Raw genomic sequence first — 24,478 nt, 5'->3', positions numbered from 1 at the left:
CCCTCCGATGAGGGTGGGCGGCATCTGCCATGTGTAGGTAACCGCGTGTTATTGTGGTGGAGGATAGTGTTATGTGTGGTGTGTGAGTTGCAGGGTGTTTGGAACAGCACAAACACCCAAGCCATTGGAATTCAGCCAACGATTCGGACAATTAACTTAATAGTTTACAAGATATCATGTTGATGAATATTGAATTTTCACGACCGCATTGTAATCGAAACAGACTTTCAACCTATTAGGTCGTGTTACGTACATTTAGTACGTGTTGAAGAGATGTTAAGTATAGAACAAAAATGGCCAAGCGGACACCAGTGGGATCCGAACACGCAACCTCCTGATTTCGCGTCGGTTACTCTACCAATTTAGCTATGGTGGCCTAGGCGATCTTTGTTCTGTTGGAAAGGTTCTAAGCTACAGGTCTGGCACTAATGCCATCACACTGTAGAGTGCGTTTAAGTTGCCCGTTGTGGGCCAAGTCATGCCAAGTCAATGAATATTGAATTTTCACGACCACATTGTAATCAAAACAGACTTTCAACCTGGTAGGTCGTGACTTTTTATATTTTGTCTAATATGTAGTTATCTTTGTTTCCTATAGTTTGGTTACTGATAACTTAATTTGAATGCACTAATCGAAATTTAAAAACTAGTAATGTTTGCACTTCCAGATGCTCTCTTTGCCCGAGAAACAGACATTAATTTGCTTTTTCTTTTTTTAATTTCTTTTACAATATTTGCTTTACGTCGCACCGACATAGATAGCTCTTATGGCGACGATGAGTAGGAAAGGGCTAGGAGTCAGGAGGAAGCGGCCGTGGCCGTAAGGTACAGCCCCAGCAGTTACCTGGTGTGGAATTGAGAAACAACAGAAAACCATCTTCAGGGCTACCGAGAGTGGGGTTCAAACCAACTACCTCCCGAATGCAAGCTTGCGGCTGCGCGACCCAAACCGCACAGTGAATTCGCACAGTGCTTTGTTCGTTTCTTTCAAACTCTTTATGGTTTTTGTTCAGTTTTGTGTATGAATTATGTACTGCCTTTTGCAATTAGGAGTTCAGGTCTGTAAACCGCAATGATTAAATAAATAAATAAATAAACAAATAAATAAATAGTCCGCCTCTGTGGTGTAGTGATTAGCTGCCACTCCCTGGAGGCCCGGGTTCTATTCTCGGCTCTGCCACGAAATTTGAAAAGTGATACGAGGGCTGGAACGCGATCTACTCAGCCTCAGGAGGTCAACTGAGTAGAGGCGGGTTCGATTCCCATCTCAGCCATCCTCGAAGTGGTTTCCTGTGGTTTTCCACTTCCCCAGGCAAATGCTGGGATGCTACATAACTTAAGTCCACAACCGCTTCTTTCCCTCTTCCTTGTCTATCCGTTCCAATATTCCCATCCATCTACAAAGCCCCTATTCAGCATAGCAGCTGAGGTCGTCTGAGCGAGATACTGGTCCTCCATCCTAGTTTCATCCCCGACGCAAAAGTCTCACGTTCCAGGACACTGCCCTTAAGGCGGTAGAGGTGGGATCCCTCACCGAGTCCGAGGGAAAATCTAACCCTGGAGGGTAAACAGATTAAGAAAGAAAGAATAAATAAATTAAAGACTGAAATAAATAAATAAATAAATAAATAAATAAATAAATAAATAAATAAATAAATAAATAAATAAATAAATAAATAAATAAATAAATAAATAAGTAAATGTACCCGATGCATTTACTGGACGTATTACAAAATGGCGCCTACGGAAGGTAGAGGCCAGCCAAGGCAAAGAAATGTGTAGTAGGATATCGATACTTATATATGTCAGAAGGCCATGACTAACTTAAACCTACCACTATGAAGGCGGTGTACAATGGTGTAGAATCGATAGAATTGTTTTAAAAAATAAGAAGGGTCAATCGGATTATTATAAAAACTGACTTAAAAAATTGACCTCGTAATGATAAGACTTCCTGAACATCGCTCTAAAAAATAAGCAAGATTTGCAGTATCTAACGTGAATTTTAAGCTCAGAGGACGGTAATATTGAAGAAAACAAAGAGATAAACGTTGAAATACAGTAAAGAAGAAATAAAATCCAGAAATTTCGAAAGGTCGTCAAAATACTTAGACGCAAAATCGTTCGGAAACAAGAAGTTGATTGAGTCGCGAGAGCTTGAAATTGAGCTATATTAAGTGGAAATAATAGCAACGATAGCCTAAATAAAGAGGCAATCATTATAAAAATATATATATACTTCGCAGAACCATGATGAATTCACATTTTCCAGTATCGATGGATATTGTCTACTGTGTTCCTGAACAGATAATGGCTTGCTAAATCGGCATAGACCAACCTGGAGGGAGATGTCATCCTGGCAGTTAAAACCACCCGACCCGTGTGGAGGAGGTCACTCTACCCGAGATACCAGTGATGGAGAACCTGCCCAATTCTCAATCCGAGGCCTGTGACCAGACCGAAGAGCAACTAAGGCCCGAGATATTGAATGGCGAGCTAAGTAATAGTATTAAACAGTATAATTTCTTATGTAGAGTATTACCAGTATATGCAATAGATCTGAATAGCCTAAACGTGAGATAATTAAGTGTGCAGTGAATACAAGAAAGTGCAGTGTGAAATATTTAAGACGATATCTCGTGACAGATTGGTAACGTATTTACTATATCATCTTATCCAAGTAAGTAAGAATACGATTTAAAAGTGTGACGTAGTGTAACATATGTTTCAAAGAATCCCGGTTAGTTAGAAAGATCCATGAGTGATGTAATACAAGTCAAACCCAGTTTACGTCACAGAGGGACGCATGTTTGAATTGGTTAAGTTAAATTACCATACTCTTTGCTGTGTTATTATATTGAAAAAAATAGATACTGAATTTGGGGTTATATGTTAAATTGTATGACAAAATGCGTTTTGAGGAACGAATTCTGCGCTATTGGAGTGATACGTATCGTTGTGTTTAATTAATATTGGAGGTTAAACGCGATAATCATAGATGTTAAATGAATTAAATATGGGTTGAAACGAAGATACTAATGAAATAATGAAGTATATATGATGCTTTAAATGTATTATTGCGCAAATGAACAGGAAGTAAAACGTATATAACATATATATAATGTGCGATATAGGTGCACAAGTAAAGCGACTACGGAATATTAGTATGCCCCAGGGAGGAACTATAGCAAGGTATGGACAATAAAATTACGCATCTTTTAATGAAGTGTGAAAGTGGTTTGACTATTATAACAACCGGTGATGGGTATATGAATGCATGACTGTGTCGTATTCTGAATGAATATTAATGGCGTGGAAGATCAAACTAGGATGTAACTAGTATGGTAATGTAGTGTCGAAATATCTTAATGTAGGCACTTGCACATCCATATATGAAAAAATGCTTATTGGCTACGTGCATATTGAACTGGAATACGTTACATAAGAAATTATATAGCTAGAGTAGGGAAATTATTTAAGATTTACGTAGGATATCATCGATGTTTTGTTAATCTGAAATATTATTAGAGCGAATATTTAGCTAGGAGCCGTACTTAAGTGGCAATTGGACCGAGAAGCTTAGTGCGTCATTCAATATTTCATTTTCTTCACTGTAGTCTGCACCAACGAACTCAGATAATTTTCAATGTAACTTAGGTCTCTGGTATTAGTATTCAGAACACTTTTATTCATATTCAGTTCATTTCCACGATAATTTGAACAATGTAATGATTGTATTTTTGATGAGGGTGTATAATTAACACCGTGAGTGATGGAATAATTTACTGATATACCGAATTTTGACCGTGATCAGAAGACTATGATATACTGTATACTTAAATGACCAGATGTAAATTTTAATAGGAAGATGAAACAAAGCAACAATTAATTTCAGGAATACGCGACCCAGAATGTTAAGATATGAAAACTTAGTTTAGGAATAAGCCAGCGCTGACTTAGAATATTTGATTTAGGAATTAGAATATTTATTTATTAGGTTGACAATTGGAAGATCATGAGCAATATTTGACATTAACCATTTCTTTCGCAAGTCTTGATAATTTAATAAATGTGTTTCTTGATTGATTTTTTTATAGAATGGAATGAGTTTTCATTTGTAATGGTAGTCTGTAGTTATACTTAGTGAGTAAGGTTCTCGTTATGCAGATGTGTTTGTCGAAAGGTTGACTGAAGTTTGCGTGCGCGAAATCCACTACTGAGCGTTGAATTACGTAATGCTGGACCGCATATGGTGTCATTATTTTCTCTTTGAACGCACGTTAAACCAAAACATAGAAAAATTAACCATTTTTCTGGAGGCATGAATACCCTGAGATATGTAACTGACTAGTTGGGAAAAATACTGTGGTCACCCTGACCCGTTGGGGGCATAAATAAATAAATAAATAAATAAATAAATAAATAAATAAATAAATAAATACATAAATAAATAAATAAATAAATAAATAAATAAATAAATAAATATTGTTTGTGCTTGAAGACTTGAAATGTTTTTCTTATTTTGTGAGAATTGGACACGAGGCTGACGAATTTTTGAGCAACTTCATATACCACCGGACTGAGCCAGGAGTTAGGATCAGAAGATCAGCGCCTCAACCGTCTCAACCACTCAACCCAGCGAGAGAGTTTTCTGTTTCTTTTCTCACTGCGCCAGATCTGGTAATGCATATGAGTTTGGTGAAGATGATCGTTTTAATGGGAAGTACTAGATAACCATGTCCTCTTAATACTGATCACAAGAGAAAAGGGAAGAGGTTCGATCTTTAGAGAAGAATTAAGGTATCAGAAAATAAATGAGAGGAACAACGAAAGGCATGAAATTGAAAAATGATTTAGACCTCGCAAATATTATACCCTCTGCGTTTGAAACTCTACTACTGCTTCATAGAGGAAATTGGTCGTTATTTCTTTGATATGCCTATCCAATGACACCCGGCTTTCGTAGTTGATGCTGAAGATAAATCAAACTTTCGCGATGAGGACTGGACTTTATTATTATTATTATTATTATTATTATTACAAGGAATTGATATTCTTTAGATCTAATATTCAAAATGTATTTCCTCTGCCTGAATGCAGGGCTCAGGTGGGGTGGGGTGGGTTAAAGTTTTCATTCTATACCTGGACAAGGTATGGCGGGCCTCTTAGACGATAATTCCATCTCTTAAGCCAGGGAGATTGACGATTGTGATGTAAAATGAAACGGCGTATGGCTTTTAGTGCCGGGAGTGTCCGAGGAGAAGTTCGGCTCGCCAGGTGCAGGTCTTTTGATTACACTCCCGTAGGCGACCTGCGCGTCGTGATGAGGATGAAATGATGATGAAGTCGACACATGCACCCAGCGCCCGTGCCAGCGGAAGTAACCAAATATGGTTAAAATTCCCGACCCTTTCGAGAATCGAACCTTGCAGCCTTGTGACCAAAGGCCAGCACGCTATTTATCTATGGAGCTGGACGTTTTGATATGACTTGCGGAGAAGGTAAAGAGAGTGCGGCCGTGGAACTGTTACAGCATTCGTCTTGTTGCAGGAGAATAGAAAGCAACAGAAAACAATTCTCAGAACAGCCGATCGTGGGGACCAACTCCTTCGCCTCCCAAATGTAGCGCTACAAAAGCTGTTAAGCCGAAGTGTACTCTATTCGATGTCGTCTTATTCCGAACATATCCGTATATTCCTAGAGCGGTACGTTATTATCTGTCACACTCAACAACTTGCGAACGAAGAGTTCAAGCAACGTCGTTCAGTAGATGAATGTTGGTATAATCCAATTTTCTGTATGTATATTACTGAAAATGCATGATGGACACCTAGTACCATAAAACATCGTAAAATCTAAAACAAGTTTTAAAACTCACTGATCGTACGTGGAAGGGAAACACTCGCCTGCACCGGTCTGCGGCTATTGGACCAAATGTCATATTGCAGGTCGCTGCCAACAAAACAGGTGCAATTGGCTGTGCGATTACATTGGTTGGGGGGGGGGGGACCTTAGGCGTTAGGCCCTTTTACAAGAAGCACCAACATTGGTTGGACATCAAAGAGTGTGAGAATCAAATGAATAATTTAGTGTGAGCGTGGCCGTTTAGTGGAATGGCGAGAGAGTAATCAGACGTTCCACAGAATTGCCAGTCACTTGAGGCGTGACGTGTCAGTGGTCCATCAATGGCGGAGAACATGGGAAAGGGAGGGTTGCCACAACCGCCAAGCACCGCCAGTGCCATCTAGCTGCACTAATGAGCCCCTGGACAAAAGTATCGCTTGAGCCGCCCCCAGCCCCCGCGTGTCTTCACGAATAACAATCTGTTATGGGGGGTAAATTTAGCGTTTTAATGTTCCTCTGGCATGCTTACCACTGACATCTGCTCATCGTCGATCTCCGGTGGTGTCGGGACAGAGTGCGTTGAGGAAGAGCAGTGGTATTCACTGATGAAAGGCGTTTCTGGCTTGGACAAAGTGGTGGCTGTGTCCGCGTTCATAGATGTGTGAATAAGCTGAACAATCCATCGTGTGCACGCTCTCATTACACCTGAATTATGGAATGTGGTATTGGTGGGTGGGCGTGTGGGTGGGAGAATAAGCTACCTATTCCGATCATCTCTGGTATTCATGTATGGGAGGATCCTAACTTCCAGCACGATTTCGCACTCCCTCATGCCACTATGGCAGCACAGCCTGCTCTGGACGGTATATGCATGCTACCCTGGCCCACTAGATCTCCAGACATCAGTTCCATTGAGCATGTGTGGGACATGATGAGACGGTACGTCCAGCCTAGGTCCGGCAACACTATGTCCCTGTTTCGGAACACCTAGTGTCAGTTGTTTCGAAACATTCTCAAGCGAGACCGAGACAATGACTCGCTGTCCCGTCAAAAGCGCTACTATGCATTGCCCTTCACCTACTAGCTGACTGTCTATACCGGCAATGTGCCCTCACGTGCTAGAGTGTTCTGTGTTCTTTCATATTCTCTTTGTTCTGTGAGTCCCGTTGCACCTTCCACTGGTCTTCGGTACATGCGAATCAATTAATCTGTTCTTCTTTGTTTTCGACTGTTCTTTAGGAGTGTTTTCAATGAAGGCACGTAACAAATGCCGTACAAAAGGCGGTAAACTTTGCAGAATTTTACACCGGAATTCTGCTCTTGATATTTGTAAATACATCTACTGTCGGTGTAATTGTGACAGGTGTATTTCAGAATGAATGAAACCATTCTTAACCTGAAAGCAACATTTAAACATGGTTTTTCTTGGGTGCGTATTTCAGAGTTCCGACTGCTTTCTCACGTGTCATGAAGCTTTATCCTGGCCCTAATTACTCACAATACAGGGCGATATATTTCAATTGGTGAAAATATTCTTGGAATACTTACTTTTAAAAACTATACTGTCATTGTAATAGTGATATGCGTATTTCATAATGACTGCAAAATTTTAACGTCTAAGCTGCCTTTAAATGTGATTGTTGATGTTTCTGTAATGAGGTCATTTCTGTAACGATTGTAAAAAATCGGGTAAGTGACAATGCACTTCCTAACTATTATTTTCCTTAAGAGTGTTCACGCCTCTCAGCCAGTACGGATATGCAATCCATCAGAACAATTGCCGTTGTGTTCATTTTCATATGCTTGTGTGTACAGGAAAATTAACCTTACATGCCTTGTAGCATAGGCCTGCTGCAGAAATATATGTATGATTCCCTTCTACAGTATAATGCATGTAAGATTCATTTTCCTGTACACATAGGCATAGGAATATGAACACAATGACACTTGTTCTGATGGACTGCATATCCGTACGTGACTGAGAGGCGTGACCAGTCTTAAGGAAAATAATGTTTAGGAGGTACATTGGCAGTTACCCGGTTTTTCACAATCGTTACAGATTTAAGGTTGTGCGAGTTATTGGCCTACAGCACCCGAGCTTGTTGGTGGGGCTGGCACCTACGCTTCCAAGCCTGCTTTTTTCTGTTGGGGTAGTCTCCCTTAGCCTTTGAAGATCCCTCTGCACCACGAGGCAGTGGTTTTCCTCTTTATTTTACCCCAAGAGGAAGGGTTGCCTCCTTCGCCAACTTTGCCGTACCAAAGGTCTCCTTCTCCGCCTCAGTTGCCGTTAAGGACTTGACCAGAGCCCCGTTAGCCGTTACTTTTCAGGGTTCCTGTAAGGCCTTCACAGCTACCGCAGCGGTCCTGGGGCACCCAACGTCCCCGCTGTACTATCCCCTACTTCGTACCGTTGCCCATCCCCCACGACGTGAGCGAGGGGTTGGACATATGGGGGACTTAAACGTGATTATGGGCGCGAATCTCAGTGTCCCAACTGTTCTTCACGTTCCGGCAGCTTTACACTGGCAGTAACTACACACAGCATGACGCAGAGGATGCCATGTTGCCTCAAGAAGTTATCTCTTTGATTTTGATTTTGATTTTGATTTTGATTTGATTTGATTTGATTTGATTCGATTCGATTTGATTCGATTTGATTTATCAACAGAGTTAGTAATTCTCCAATTACAGATTATATAATACATTCAAATCACAACAATATTAACAGCACTTACTGCTACTACTAATTATAACTAAGCAATATATAAAATTTACATATTTACAAAACACATAAGGAAGAAAAAACATGAAACCAGAGAAGTGTTCATACATTTGAAATGACCGAAGGAAGGAAGGAAGGAAGTATAACTTTCAGTTACAAAATGCACAGAACAAGATACAAGAAACACTCTGTCTATGAAGCGTCAATAAGATGTCTGCGAATTTCACTAGCTGACGAGTGAAATATATCCACCATCCCGCTAATTTCGTTCAGGGATCTTAGGGCCTGCTTAAACCAAGAGTTACTGTGTGATTCAGTTCTGCACCTGGGTAAGTGAAAGGCTACAGCCTGTCGGGTGTTGCGGGAAGGAACATGAATTGGTAGCAACTGGAGTAAATTGGGACAGTCAAGGGAATTACCGATACATTTGTGTATGAAACGTGTGTTGACATACCTGCGCCTAGTTCTAAGAGACTCAGTACACATGTTCGTACAAAACATATCATAATCTCCGCGCAGTTACAGTTCCGTGTGTCGTGTGCCGGCACAGTGTACCAAAACACCCCACCTCAAGCTCCTAATGTTTTGGAACAGCTAACTGTTCCGATCTGCCCAACCCTACTGTACGATAAGAATTACAACCAGCATGGGACACCGTACCCCAGAGAAAACTTCGGCATTTGTAGATAAGTTGCATGTTAGCTGCATGTGGGGCCGTTCGGGGTGGTTACACTGCTCATAAGGCATCTACTGTATTTTTTTCATTTAATGTCGTGGATTTTCCACGGACTTGATGTTTTGATCTGTCTTATGTACCACCACCTCCTCCTCCTCCTCCTCCTCCTCCTCCTCCTCCTCCTCTCCGTGTATCAACCTTCGGGAAGATACATTTATTTTCTATGGGGTGTTCTTCAATACATTTCCTCTAGTGTACTGTATATGCGCACAGTTCACCTTGTGTTTGTTGTAGGCGTGCTATCGAAACTGGACGAGTCTGTTGGGAAGGTTGTAGAGGCCCTCTCCCAGATGAGGATGTTGGAAAACAGTGTGGTGGTGTTCAGCACAGACAACGGCGGTCCAGCTGAGGGATTCAACCAGAACGCTGCTTCCAATTGGCCACTCAGAGGGGTAAGGCTGTCTTCACCACAAACGATGAAGGCTCATGCCTCAAGACTACTAGGTTATCATGAAATAACGAAATGTTCTCCTTAGGTGAAGAACACACTGTGGGAAGGAGGGGTACGTGGAGCTGGACTTATATGGAGCCCCCTTCTGGCCAGACCGAGTCGTGTGGCCAATCAGCTGTTCCACATCACTGACTGGCTGCCCACCTTGTACCACGTAGCGGGAGGAAATGCCACGTGAGTTAATTCAAATACTACTAATATAATTGTTACTAGATTTCCGTGGTGCAGAGGGAAAGAAGCTGTGGGTCAGACACTGGACAAAAGCACACCAGGAAAATGTTAAATTTGGAATATATAGTAATTGCAAGTTACCCTTTCTTTTGATTGTTCAGTTACAACAAAACAACAATAATATAAGAATATAAACGCTCAATAACAGTAGGTAGTGGCAATGGGGAAAGCATTAGAGCTTAATCATCGGGGGAGAAGTAGCTCCCATTATACTACACAATACTTGACGCCTTCACAGGACCAATAGGTCTTACAAGTACTTTGGTTAAAGAGAGAGACTTCCAGCCTTTACCAACGAGGTTCCCCTTCAGAGGGAATACCGAACCTTACTTGTTTAAAATAGAAAAAGTAGCTAGAGCTTCAAAAACAAAGTTACCAAGAGGGGGGTTTGAACCTCACAGTGGCGTAGCCGGGATCGACCAATGGTGGGGGTTATAGCTACAAAATCATGATAGAACACAATGAAGGTGTGGTGCGCATATGCATGAGTGTCATTATCAGGACACTGATGTGAGTCAATTACGTTGATATTCAGATTGCAGTACACTACAAATTCTTATTAAAATACAGAACAAGAACAATATGACCAAGGTCAACAGTTTTTTTTGCTAGGGGCTTTACGTCGCACCGACACAGATAGGTCTTATGGCGACGATGGGATAGGAAAGGCCTAGGAGTTGGAAGGAAGCGGCCGTGGCCTTAATTAAGGTACAACTCCAGCATTTGCCTGGTGTGAAATGGGAAACCACGGAAAACCATCTTCAGGGCTGCCGATAGTGGGATTCGAACCTACTATCTCCCGGATGCAAGCTCACAGCCGCGCGCCTCTACGCGCACGGCCAACTCGCCCGGTGTCAACAGTTTTACAGAGAAGGTATTTTCAGATTAAACCTAAACATCCAACTTTTGAGGCTTCTTAGCAAATAGATTCAAGAGATCTGTTGGTTTTTCAATTATGTCTCTGTGAATGTTCAGAAGAGCCAACACATTGAGTCTACTTTCACTTATTTTTGGCAGTTTCTGTTTCATTTTATTTTTCAAAATGCCATGGGGAGTTGGGGGCCTAACCTCACGGTAACACCCTCCTGGCTACCCTCTTGGAACCTCATCTTGAAAAGTTACATTTCAGAAGGGTCTCTAACCTGAACCATACTTTCCACGGGCTAATGTGCCCCTCAGTTTACATTTAAGAGTTAACATCAGAACACCTCTTACTATTCGAAAAAGCTAATCAGCTTTAACACTCGTTACCCCTACTCTTTAGGGGAGCCACACACAAATTGCGGATCGAAGATTCAGGAGCCGAAGCTCATACTATAGGCTAAGAAGTAGAAAAACAGAAGGTAAATTGAAAGGCCGAGAACGAAATGAAAGGGATGCTTAACACCCCAAGCGATTACGTGACATGACTTGTCAGGAAAACTAATGGGACAAAAGGCCCAGTGACACAAAAAATAAACCATATGACGTGGTGACTAAAAGGAAAAAATGGAGAAAAGTCCGAAACATTGGATAGAAATTTAGAGTTAGAAAACTTAGTCACCAAATAGCAAAGTGAACAAGGGAAACGAGGGTACACACTCGTACGTCCTAAACGTTATACAATCCCCATGTCCGTAGTCAGCATAGAAAACCTACATGATATGTATGGCCTTACAGAAAATAAGGATATCCTGCATTAAAATTAAGAATGTCGCAGGACGCCCTAACTGTTACATGCTAGAAGGGAACGGTGATATATTCCCGTCGCCACCTGCAGATCAGCTACATGATAAGTTTAAATTGCTGTCTACCTTACCGTTGCCCCAGCCTTGTCGTCGTCTCCAGGAAGGAGAGCCCCACTTTACGTCGCACACTCAAGATCAGATCATGATAGATACATAACGTTCACGCTCATAGTATTTGCAGTGACGAACTGGGTGATGGTTGGTTGATAATGGCATAACAAAACAGCAGTGGCAACTTAGAAACAAGACTCTCGCCCAGTATTTGTCACCCCAATACAGAAATAATTCTCAACTTAAACACAATTAAAATACCTAGATGGCACATGGAAACAATAGATAGAGGCGCGCGGCTGTGAGCTTGCATCCGGGAGATAGTAGGTTCGAATCCCACTGTCGGCAGCCCTGAAGATAGTTTTCCGTGGTTTCCCATTTTCACACCAGGCAAATGCTGGGGCTGTACCTTAATTAAGGCCACGGCCGCTTCCTTCCAACTCCTAGGCCTTTCCTATCCCATCGTCGCCATAAGACCTATCTATGTCGGTGCGACGTAAAAGCCCCTAGCGAAAAAAAAAAGACAATAGTAGTGACATCTAGTATGAAGCAGTAATTTAAGTGGACATGGTTCAGTTCAGCTTGTCTTCGTGAGATTTTATCATATTCAAGCATTAGAAGGGATGTTTACAACTATGGAGAGTCTGAACTACAATAATAATAATAATAATAATAATAATAATAATAATAATAATAATAATAATAATAATAATACATTACATCCCAAAATTTGACGCATTCAAAATTCAAGAAACAAAAATCGCTGAAGAATGGGATAAAGATCCAGTGAAAAATTGGACAAACAATTATCAGAAAAGCAAAAAAAAAAAAAAAAAGATTCCACTATAAAAGAAAGCAAAACACCCCCGCTGGGATACCAACTGTGATCAAGTTATTATTGATCGCCAAATCGCATTTCAAAAATACAATAGCTACAAATCGCCAGAAACTCTACAACACTTTCTCGACGTCCGCAAACAGGCAACCAGAACTTCTGCTTTTGCCACTGCTATTTCCCAAACCTGTGGGGTCGCGGGTGCGGACTGCGTAGCACATGTGGATTTAGCCCTGTTTTACGGCCGGATGCCCTTCCTGACGCCAACCCTATATGGAGGGATGTAATCACTACTGCGTGTTGCTGTGTGGTTGATAGGGTGGTATGTTGTCTGAATATTATGAGGATAGTGTTGGGAGGGACATATATACCCAGTCCCCGAGCCAGAAGAATTAATCAGAACTGATTAAAATCCCCGACCCGGCCGGGAATCGAACCCGGGACCCTCTGAACCGAAGGCCAGCACGCTGACAATTCAGCCAACGAGTCGGACTTTCTCTAATTTATTTCAGGATGACCCAATAAATGCACACACACACACACACACACACACAATTCTATTCAACCACGGACTGCCACACTTACTAACTGCTGTCCATTTACAAGTCTCTCACAGCAGAACTCCAGCAGGGCAGTGAGGAAGCTCTAATCCTATTTGATAGGTCTTTCACTTGTGCTTCTACGGCAACGGCGTACAGACAGGTTCGAACACAGTACTACTGGCTACACAACACACGATGACTATTCCTTGGTTCGACTCCATAAACAGTCCAGTAATTCACACAATCACATGCTGTGAACAACTAAAGAGCTCAACAGTATTCAACAGCAGGACGATACTCACAACAGTGAACATAAGCGCTGTTCCAAATACACGCACGATAGCTGTATCTCTCGCTGTCTCACGATCATTCTCAGTCCACAGAAATACTCCAACTCTCAGGTAGTATACACTCTTCTGTTCCGTACGTCGCCTTCAGTCCAGCCACTCACTGGACACTCCGACACAAACACAACAACCGTTCGCTCGCAGCGGCCTTGTATTCTTACCTCAACGGTGGACTACTAGAATATTCGGGGCTCGGCAGGAGATGGAACATTTCCGTTGTACCTTCCAGAATCACATGGAGAAACCAGATGAAGGGAACAATACAGGAAAGTCCGCGGTATGTCCTCGTGTGGGCTGGGAGGTTGCCCGAGCTGGCTTAGTCATCCCTTTCAGGAAATACCGATGGAGCTGCGACAAGGTTGACAGTCACTTGAACACGCAACAATACTATCATCCTGCGAAAATACAACCAAAGTACTCACGTCAATTTCACACTTTCAATCAAGCATTGATTCATATTAGGCTTTTTCTTAGACAACACTATTTCTGTACTCACATTCTGATTGTCTTACTGTCCTCACCGTACTTCTTTTAAAGCTCCTGTTAAATGTATTCTCCACTAGTCATAGTTTAGATAGAGACAGAAATCATAGAAGTTAACTAGCGTTTTCTATTCGACAGGACGCTGAAAGGTCTGGATGGTCTCAACGCCTGGGAGGCACTATCTAATGACGGAAACTCGAATCGCACTGAAGTACTCCATAATATAGACGACATCTACGGCAATGCTGCTCTCACGTTTGGACAGTGGAAACTTGTAAATGGTAAGATACATCTCAACAGAACATAGTACCTAAGTATTCATCAATGCTGCCTTAATTTAGGTAGAATTAATTAGAATTGTGTCATTTCTGGGTCCGTGGCTCCAGCATCATTTTGATTACGTGTAAAACCCTCACCTTATATCAGACTATACTGCTATTAATAAGAGTTGGTGTCTGACATTTCTTAGAGGGAAGTCCGTTTACTGCCTGCCGAGGCGGGATAAAGGGAGTGGCTCTGTGGTTGCCATGGAAACGAGGGTGGGGCGACTGCGGTTGCCATGGAGATAAAACTTCAGGGCAGCTCGTCTTGCTGGGAGTTGCCAAACCTGTCACTGTCACTGATAATAACCTGATTGTTTGTATAAGAGTGGTCGCAAATGGGACGACACCGCCTGGCCAGGTAGTCTACAACAGATCACAGCGGTCAGAATGAAGGAGGGAACAAGTGAGCCGGAAGCGAGGGGTAAGAGTATGTAGAAAGGAATGCTGAAATGTGGCAACATCATGAAATGGCACGTGCGGTGCTCCTCCCTCCAACCTTACCTGTCAGACGCCAACTTTAGTTAAGTCTAGTATAGATACCTTACCATGTAGGTGGTTCAGAGGAGAAAAGCAATCTAATTCCAGGCTGTAAACTCTCCCCTTTATATTAGCGCCTCAATAGAAGTAATCTAATAGCTCGAATACTACGGTGGCCCAGTGTATCAAGTATACGTCTCTCAGTTTCCTAGTCAGCGACCGGCGACTCAAACGTTAAGCGGTTTCACCCCCCGACAGTAACCAGATTTATGACTGTCTACAGTCCCCTCTGCTGTGACCAATAGCAGGTGGCTCTTGACCAATAACACGCTTGCTTTGTCAGTGATAGTCCACGTAGAGTAGTTAAAAAGTGTGTCGGTCCTCGAGCAGACTGGCTTCTAAGGTCTCTAGTGTTGCACAGTTTCATGCAGTTCTGGCCAGTCTTCATGCTCCCTCTCAGAGGTTACGTAGTTGAAATGGAGAGTTGATAACGCTATATCTTGAGATGTGGAAATCCTAGAACCCCGCGGTCAAGGAATGGAAACACAGCTGGCCAGCTAGGCTTCAAAAGCGTGCCGGTCGTTAACGAGGAAATAGTAAGAATTATACCGATAGTTATCAGAACATGTATAATCAGGATGAATGGTAAGTTAAAGAGGAACGTTATCTATAGCTCTGCAATTCCAAATGAAACTCCGCAAATAATGCGAACTTGGGATAACTCCCTTCTGCCCTCCTGCTCCTTGTCATGCAAGACTAATAGCCTTCTAATCAACAGAGAGGAGTGCCCCATCACAAGCCAGTAGGAGTGAAGATCGGCCAATGATGCCGTAGAGTGAGTCCAGGTCAGTGCTCGCTCCAGTTGCCACAGAGGCCGTTTCCGTTAAGCCAGTACTGAACTGCACTAGCTCCGCGCTGTGTCTCTCACTGTGCATGAGCTGGCAACCGAGATGGGTACTGTTACAAGCGATTCTTCTGTTAGCGGTAGGACGTAGGAAATAAAAGTCTTACACATATCCGCTACCATTCGCCACTTCGAAGGCCCGATAAGACTTTACCTGCCGGGCAAGTTTTGAGAGCTGAACATTATTAGCTGTATTTCTGGTGACATACAGCTTAAATTAGCTTAGTATATTGATAAAATCATGATACCGTAACAGTGATCGATATTGTATTGCATGATTTCGAACACCAGCCTTTCGCATTGGTAGCGTAGGGAACACATTTTATACGGCAAGCATTCGCAAAGAAACTCTACACGGATATAAAATTAAAACCTATCTGGTAATCATCTCAAATGGGCCTTAATTTTCTAATTTTAATTTTTCAGTTTTCAGACCCAGGTATAAGTTAGTATATGTATCTTAATTACTGCAAGTATTCTCGTAGCATAATGGCTAAAGCGCTCGTTTCGTGATATGAGATACGTAGGATCGAGTCTTCATTATGCTGAATTTTTTATTTTCATTATTAGTGTTGTATTCATCTGTATGCCTCTTTTTAAACGTTATTTGTTAATAATATATTTCATTGAAATGTTTAATCACAATGTTATGTATACTAGGAAAATACTTTATATGTGTGCTACTAATAGAAAGTGATGTTATGATTAATATAGCATATAGGACTGTCGCCCAGGTAGCAGATTCCCTATAGGTGTTTACATAGTCTTCTTGTAAATGATTTCGAAGAAATTGGAAACTATTCCATTCCTGAATTCCATTTCCTATGAATGTATATTTACCCCGATTAATTCTTTAACCGTACCTTCCAACTTCATATTCATAAAGTTAAGCATTAGAATGAAATGCATTATCAATAAATGGAAACATGTGGAACTGAACGAGGTCACAGAGGTGGTTGCAAATAGAGCATCGTGGAGATAATCAATTCACAGAAGCCTGCAGATAGAATGCTCAAAGGCAATAAGTCTATAAGAAATATGTGTGTATATACGTATATGGAAGCACATAAAAAGGAGTTAAGAACAAAGGCAGGGAACGAGAATAAATTTTTAAATGTAGAAAGACAAAGAGAACCTGCGTACCTTCTATTACGAAGCGAGCGACTTGACCAATCTACTACGAGAATACTTTCCAAAACGCTGCCTTACATGACAGGTTATGATTGGCGTAAGAAAATGTAATCTAGAGATTTTAATCCCCTTATTAGGCTTTCTGGTAATATTCAGCAGATGCAAGCGCAGGGAAATAAGATAATCGAAATGAGATTCATACATCGACCGATAAATAGCACCTCTAAAGCGAGAAGTTGCTGAAAATCAGTCCAGCCAACTCCGTATATCGGTGTCTAGCTCCGGGTAGCTATCTAACGCTTGCGCGGAGGTGGTTGCACGCAAGCCAAAGTACCATTTGATTAACACCACCAGGTAGTTTATCTCCCGCGCAGTTGCCAGCCAGTTAACCAGCAGGTGGAGGAATTTGTACTGTGCGTAAGATCGTAAATATTATTTTCTACAACATTTGTTACTTTTGGTACTTATCGTTAGGAACTACTTTCACGGATATATTTGAGTTAACTACAGATCTTCTCCTAAATTACTATTTCATCCAGAGTGAATAAAATTATTTATAGCCTAGACTACAGAGTCTTCTCTCCCCGGCCATACATACTAATTTTCAACAAATTCTATTCAGCCGTTTTCTCGTGATATGCGTACATACAGACAGGTATGACGGAGTCTTAAACATTTCATTTCCTTTTTACTCTGGACATGGCCAGCACAAAAATACCAATTTCCATACATTAGCGAGATGATTCTCCTCGTCACATATAGAGTTTTGGTAGGCGTTGGGCCGATTTCGCTCATGGAAAGAGACCCTACAATTAATGTTAAGACCAAGCAAGCTTATGATTGTAAGTAGGGAGCAGAAGCATGCAACTAACGGTTGGTAAAGAAAGGATAAAGTATGTGTTCCGTATTAAAATACGCTGGATGCTACTTAAGTACTTGAATGGGCAGCGGGAATGCAGACTAGGAATCATAAGTTCGAGGTCAATAAGTGCGAGGCATATTCATAAAAGTGGAGAGTTTGTCTCCCGACGTGATGAGTGCCTCCAACAATCAAAGTGTAACAACAAGGTAGTTCAAACTTTCAGGACACTTTTCTCACACGTAGAAGAAGAAAATATTTTATATGGACATGGGTCCGAAAACGCTTTGAACTGGTTGCAGAAACTGCATTTAAACCCCTGTGTGCGGTTAAACAATGTCTTATGGCCGCCGCATTGCAAAGATGCTTTTATGACTTAGACACTGTCTAAAACCGATGTTCAACAGGCCATGTTTAAACACTGCCGAGCATACTGTTTAAACTCCAATGTGAGGGGTGAATCACAATCAAAGGTTATGCACCATGAAACATATAATTTGTATTATGTTGAGACGATTCCGGGAAGAAAGTTAGTCCGGCAGCCTCTCTGTGGGTCGTCTGCTGCTAAATCGCAGCAATTCATTTGAAATAAACGAGGAGATAGTTTAAAATACGATTTCTCATTTCAAGAAACTTGTTTCTTGAGACTGACACAAGGGACAGTCCGGTAACTGTCAACTTGACTGCAATTTTTGGCAAGCGATGTATTGTATTAAACATGGGATAATTTCCATGGAGTTATAGGTCATTTCGACTACATCCATATCAGAATTGCTTGTTCCGATCGTCAGAGGGCTGTCACATATAACAACAGAGAGAGATTAACCTATATTTACTGCCAAGTAAGCACACATAATACTGACAACTGCCAGTGGCTTTACGTCGCACTGACACAGATAAATCTTATGGCGACGATGGGATAGGAAAGGCCTAGGAGCTGGAAGGAAGCGACCGTGGCCTTAATTAAGGTACATCCCCAGCATTTGCCTGGTGTGAAAATGGGAAACCACGGAAAACCATCTTCAGGGCTGCCAACAGTGGGATTCGAACCCACTATCTTCCGAATGCAAGCTCACGCCGCGCGCCCCTAATCGCACGGCCAACTCGCCCGGTAATGCTGACAACTAAAAAGTAGGTTGTTGTATATGTTTCTTTTTTTATAATCGTCACGCAAATTCAGATATGTTTTCGGCAACTATGAGATAGGAAAATGCAATGACTGGGAAAGAAGAGCCGTGGCCATAACAGCCTGGTGTAAAAATAGGGAAACTACGGAAAACAATCTGCCGATGGTGCGTTTCGTACCTATGATCTCCATAATGCAAGCTACATCTATACAGCCCATACAACTAATTCGGTCACAGAGTAATATTGTCTCATCTTCCCTTCGCCGAAACTGTTTCGATTACACTCACCGTAACAACACTATAATCAAAGCTACACTTCCTCGTACGGTGGCGCCTATCTGTGGGCAAGTCATGCTCATGATTAGTCATATTTGAGTAACATGTAGAAAGACGACAGCTGACTAACGTTTGGCGCGCGCACCGACGAAAGAATTCATTGGTGGAGACAAGCAAAAACTTGCATGAAAGACTCTTCTATTTCCATTTTCGAACCAATATTGAAGCCTTAAACGACGTCTTGCAAAACACTGGCTAAACATTGTTTATGCAATGGGAGATCGTGCGCAAGACGTTGTCTAATGCTTAAAACTGGTCATTTCTCTGGTGCCTTGTATGTCCCTTAATATTCTTTATTTCATTTCTCTCCAGATCTACAGTATTTTCTACCTTAGTGATCCTTAATGAAGAAAAATAATATTGCCCAACCTAGGCAAACACCTTCAACTTTTACTCTCCTAAGTAAGATAATAATGAATTAATAAAAAGCTTAATAATAAATAATACAAGTATAACCAAAACAATAAATTAAGTTAAATTAAACGGCCCACCAGCGATTCCTATACGAAGAGCCGATAGACCTGGCAATACATGAACTGAAAAATAACCTATGCAAAGGTAAAATACAAGAATGGCAATACGGCACCGGGAGGTTTAATGACCTCCACCTCCCTTCCGGCTGAACTCGCGAACCTCACACATTCCGTAAGTACGCCTTCCACACTCGCTGACCTACTCCGGTTCGCTGATTCAGCCAAAGCATTACACAATCTGCTGTGTTAGTGTGCGTAATCTCCTCGCTTATCAGTTTCTCATGAACTACTTCACTGTACATATTATACTTACAATAAAATAACATTCTTTAACTAACTATTCCTACTTATAACAACTATAACTATGCCATCACCAGCCAAAATAATTCCGATCATTCTCTTATAATATCACCATTATATTACCACTCTCATCACCCTCCAACCTTTCACCTCACCATATTACAATTACTCACTTACCCCACTACATTCTCCATAATACTTATACCATCACATCTCTTTTATCATTCAGCCACAATAACTCTGATCAATCTCTTATTATATCACCAAACTCACAAACTTTGATCATCCTAGTGACCTACCTCCATACACCAATCAGCTCACCTAAATTACCATACACCGGGCGAGTTGGCCGTGCGGTTAGGAGCGCGCAGCTGTGAGATCGCATCCGGGAGATAGTGGGTTCGAACCCCACTGTCGGCAGCCCTGAAGATGGTTTTCCGTGGTTTCCCATTTTTACACCAGGAAAATGCTGGGTCTGTACCTTAATTATGGCCACAGCCGCTTCCTTCTCATTCCTAGGCCTTTCCTGTCCCATCGTCGCCATATGACCTATCTGTGTCGGTGCGACGTAAAACAAATAGCAAAAAAATTACCATACCCATCTTAGTATATAGCCAACGGCCGTAGCCGTGTTGAAACACCGGATCCCGTGAGATCTCCGAAGTTACGCAACATTGGGCGTGGTCAAGATTTGGATGGACTGTTGGTGGGGGTAAGGGAATGGAGGAGCGGAAAGGAACTGGCCACCCCACCGTACATAAACTCCGGCTCAGGCACACCTCTGCGGAGGTTCGGACCTGCCTTCGGGCAGAATAAACCCTTACTGTACCTCTTAGTCTATATATACAAAACACTAGACATTTTAAAAACTATACCCTCTTACCAAGAAGATACCACTCATAATCACGTTCATCATCTCTCTAATCATCATCTCACTATTCACTTGTTAATAACACCAGTATGTCCCTTAATACATTTGAATTCAACTATCCACTTATTCATCTCGAGAATGTTAGTGCTTTTCTTAATTTCTTCTATTAGATACGGGTGTCTCTTCCTATTCTTGAGCAGTTTTAACGTTATGTGGCTATCCATGTCTGATAAAACAGTTTTATTAAAAATTTGAATTCAATATAAAAAGTACACTAGATTCAGTATTAGATTTTGTTATCTGTGGAAATACTGTATTTTTACACGCAGTTTACTATACACAGTACTTCATACTGCTAATTTGTAAAGTGGTTCGAGGTCCACTCAGCCTATGTGAGAACAACTGAGAAGTTATCTGACGATGAGGTAACAGCCCCAGTACAGAAAGCCAAGAATAACGTCGCGAGAAATTTCGTGGCGCTATCCACGCGTTACCTGGCAATCTGCAGGCCTTCGGGCTGAGCATCAGTCGCTTGGTAGGCCAGGCCGTTGGAAAGCGAATCTTGTAAAGTGGTCAGTTGAATGAAGTAATAAACTAGACCACAGGTATTGTTTAAATCGCGAGTCGTTTTCTGATCTGATGCAGACGGCTATCGACCTACAAGCATTATGTATGCAACCCTCACAACGTCACAGCTTAACGGTTACCTTGCATGCAGGCGGTTTGCGGCGTAAGTCTTGTCTTCGAGCTTATCTGTGGCATTGCCGAGCAAGCTCCATTCACAGAGCTTAAACAGAAATCCTCGCTTGAAATCTTGTCGGTCCTTCCTGACGCCAACGTCATCAGTATAGTGTAGATTCATTTGAATATTCTTATATGTTGACGTATTTCTCCTTCTACTTTAAGAGGGACTGAATACATTATACGGAAATTAAGTTATTCATAACGAAGATCTAGCAATACCTTGAAGAAAATCGGTTAACCTTTATCATGGAAACTTCACTTTGCCATAGACAAGAGACAATACCTTAATTCTTCTCTTCAGCATGTGAAGTTTATATTTACTCGATTCATATGTGATTAATGGCCCGAAGAGTCGTTCCTACCTTTTTACTCAACTAATCATTATTTATCTTATTCGAAGATCATTAAAATCTCATTATCCAATCGTACATATTTATTCCGCAGTTCCTATCACTACGTATTCTCATTAAACATTCACGAAGACCACGTAATAACCCAGCTCCATAATAAACTCCGTTATTCAATACCATCAAGTAAAAATTACTTATATTAGCACTTACTGACATATTGTCGAAAATAACGTCCTCTATTGTCGTAACGCACAACTATTTCATAAATCATCACCTTTGACTTGAATAATAAAGATACTGTACATCATGCGATGACCTTTCCACACGTCTCTATATACTTTTATATTTATTAGAAGACCCCTTACCGGGCGAGTTGGCCGTGCGCGTAGAGGCGCGCGGCAGTGAGCTTGCATCCGGGAGATAGTAGGTTCGAATCCCACTATCGGCAGCCCTGAAGATGGTTTTCCGTGGTTTCCCATTTTCACACCAGGCAAATGCTGGGGCTGTACCTTAATTAAGGCCACGGCCGCTTCCTTCCAACTCCTAGGCCTTTCCTATCCCATCGTCGCCATAAGACCTATCTGTGTCGGTGCGACGTAAAGCCCCCTAGCAAAAAAAAAAAAAAAAAAAAAAGAAGACCCCTTTCACAACATTTATTCCTTGGATATCTGGTCATCTCTGTGCCAATTTGACATTTAAACGAACAACGTTTTAAGATCTCATTAACTCTCATGATTCGAATCGTATTCTTAAAATGAAGATTCTTTTATCCACGAAGTTTATATGAAATTTACTAAATGGTTGGATCCAACAACTGTCCAATAGAAATTATGACTTTTCCCTTTATGATGAATGGTGATACCCTAAAAATCTTCTCCAGATTAATTCAAAAGCATGATTAGGCCTATATTCGATAAAAAATAAATCCTGGAAACATACTGTAAGAAATATCTTCATCATCATCATCATCATCATCATCATCATCATCATCATCATCATCATCATCTGTTTACCCTCCAGGTTCGGTTTTTCCCTCGGACTCAGCGAGGGATCCCACCTCTCCCGCCTCAAGGGCAGTGTCCTGGAGCTTCAGACTCTTGGTCGTGGGATACAACTGGGGAGAATGACCAGTACCTCGCCCAGGCGGCCTCACCTGCTATGCTGAACAGGGGCCTTGTGGAGGGATGGGAAGATCGGATGGGATAGGCAAGGAAGAGGGAAGGAAGCGGCCGTGGCCTTAAGTTAGGTACCATCCAGGCATTCGCCTGGAGGAGAAGTGGGAAACCACGGAAAACCACTTCGAGGATGGCTGAGGTGGAAATCGAACCCACCTCTACTCAGTTGACCTCCCGAGGCTGAGTGGACCCCGTTCCAGCCCTCGTACCACTTTCCAAATTTCGTGGCAGAGCCGGGAATCTAACCCGGACCCCCCGGGGGTGGCAGCTAATCACGCTAACCACTACACCACAGAGGCGGACAAGAAATATCCTACGAGGATATAATCTCACAAATATTACCTAAAAGACAGTAAAAACGTGAATGTGTGTACACTTATCTGACCATGGTTCCGTTTTCCTATTCCCTTGCTGATAAGTGTTATAAGGATCCATCACCTCTGCGTCCAGTGGTCACCTGTTAACTTAATGAAATCATCCTCATCCTCTTACTGATTCTACGAACACCATCTTCCGTGATGTTACACGACACCTGGAACTGACGGATATAAATTAGGGGTGTGTCATTCATGAATATGATACCACACATTATTTCTTGATTTTTCCCCACGTTAACTTATATTCATACGTAATAATTAAATTGCCTCCATTCCATACAATTTCGCTATTTATATTTATAAAATGCAAGCATCCTCTTCAGTTAATAGCATCTAATTTCATATACACCTTCTCAGCAACTTTTTGTCCGACTCGTTGGCTGAATGGTCAGCGTACTGGCCTTCGGTTCAGCCGGTCCCGGGTTCGATTCCCGGCCCCGTCGGGAATTTTAACCTTCATTATTTAATTCCAATGGCCCGGGAGCTGGGTGTTTGTGCTGTCCCACAATATCCCTGCAACTCACACACTCCACATAACACTATCTCCCACCACAATAACACGCAGTTACATACACATGGCAGATGCTGGCCACCCTAATCGAGGGGTTTGCCTTACAAGGGCTGCACTCGGCTAGAAAAAGCCACACGAAATTATTATTATTAGCAACTCTTTCAACTCTGTCTCAACTACAATAGGCATTATTAAGTCTAGAGGTTCATCACGAATACATGTCATAATGTCTCAGTCTCTTTTTCAATAATTCTTTATCCCAAATTCCATTTTTGTTCACGGCCGTCCGTCATCCTTACTCAAAGGAACTGTAAATAAATAAATAAATAAATAAATAAATAAATAAATAAATAAATAAATAAATAAATAAATAAATAAATAAATAAATAAATAAATAAATAAATAAATAAATAAATAAATAAATAAATAAATAAATAGATAAATATATAAATAAATAAATAAATAAACAAATTAATTAATTCTGTGAATGAACTATGCATCTGCACAATCCTCTATTTTCAACTAGCTCTGTGGCTTCGTTTAGTTCCACA

At 41.5% G+C, this 24,478-nt stretch overlaps 1 protein-coding gene across 2 annotated transcripts in view; it reads left to right on the top strand.

Annotated features, from left to right (window-relative positions):
- The window catches only part of LOC136871908 (arylsulfatase B), a 347,013-nt gene that overhangs the window by 313,060 nt on the left and 9,475 nt on the right, over positions 1–24,478 (top strand). For both annotated transcript variants that reach the window (XM_067145620.2, XM_067145622.2), the window contains exons 8-10: positions 9,537–9,694; positions 9,779–9,927; positions 14,108–14,250. In XM_067145620.2, coding sequence (XP_067001721.2) covers positions 9,537–9,694; positions 9,779–9,927; positions 14,108–14,250 — 450 coding nt within the window. The remainder of the gene's footprint in view (positions 1–9,536; positions 9,695–9,778; positions 9,928–14,107; positions 14,251–24,478) is intronic.

This window comes from Anabrus simplex, chromosome 4 (assembly GCF_040414725.1).
Source record: "Anabrus simplex isolate iqAnaSimp1 chromosome 4, ASM4041472v1, whole genome shotgun sequence".
In the NCBI taxonomy this organism is placed as follows: domain Eukaryota; kingdom Metazoa; phylum Arthropoda; class Insecta; order Orthoptera; family Tettigoniidae; genus Anabrus; species Anabrus simplex.
The sequence above is the reverse complement of the archived record's forward strand: the minus strand, read 5'-3'. Positions and strand labels throughout refer to the sequence as shown.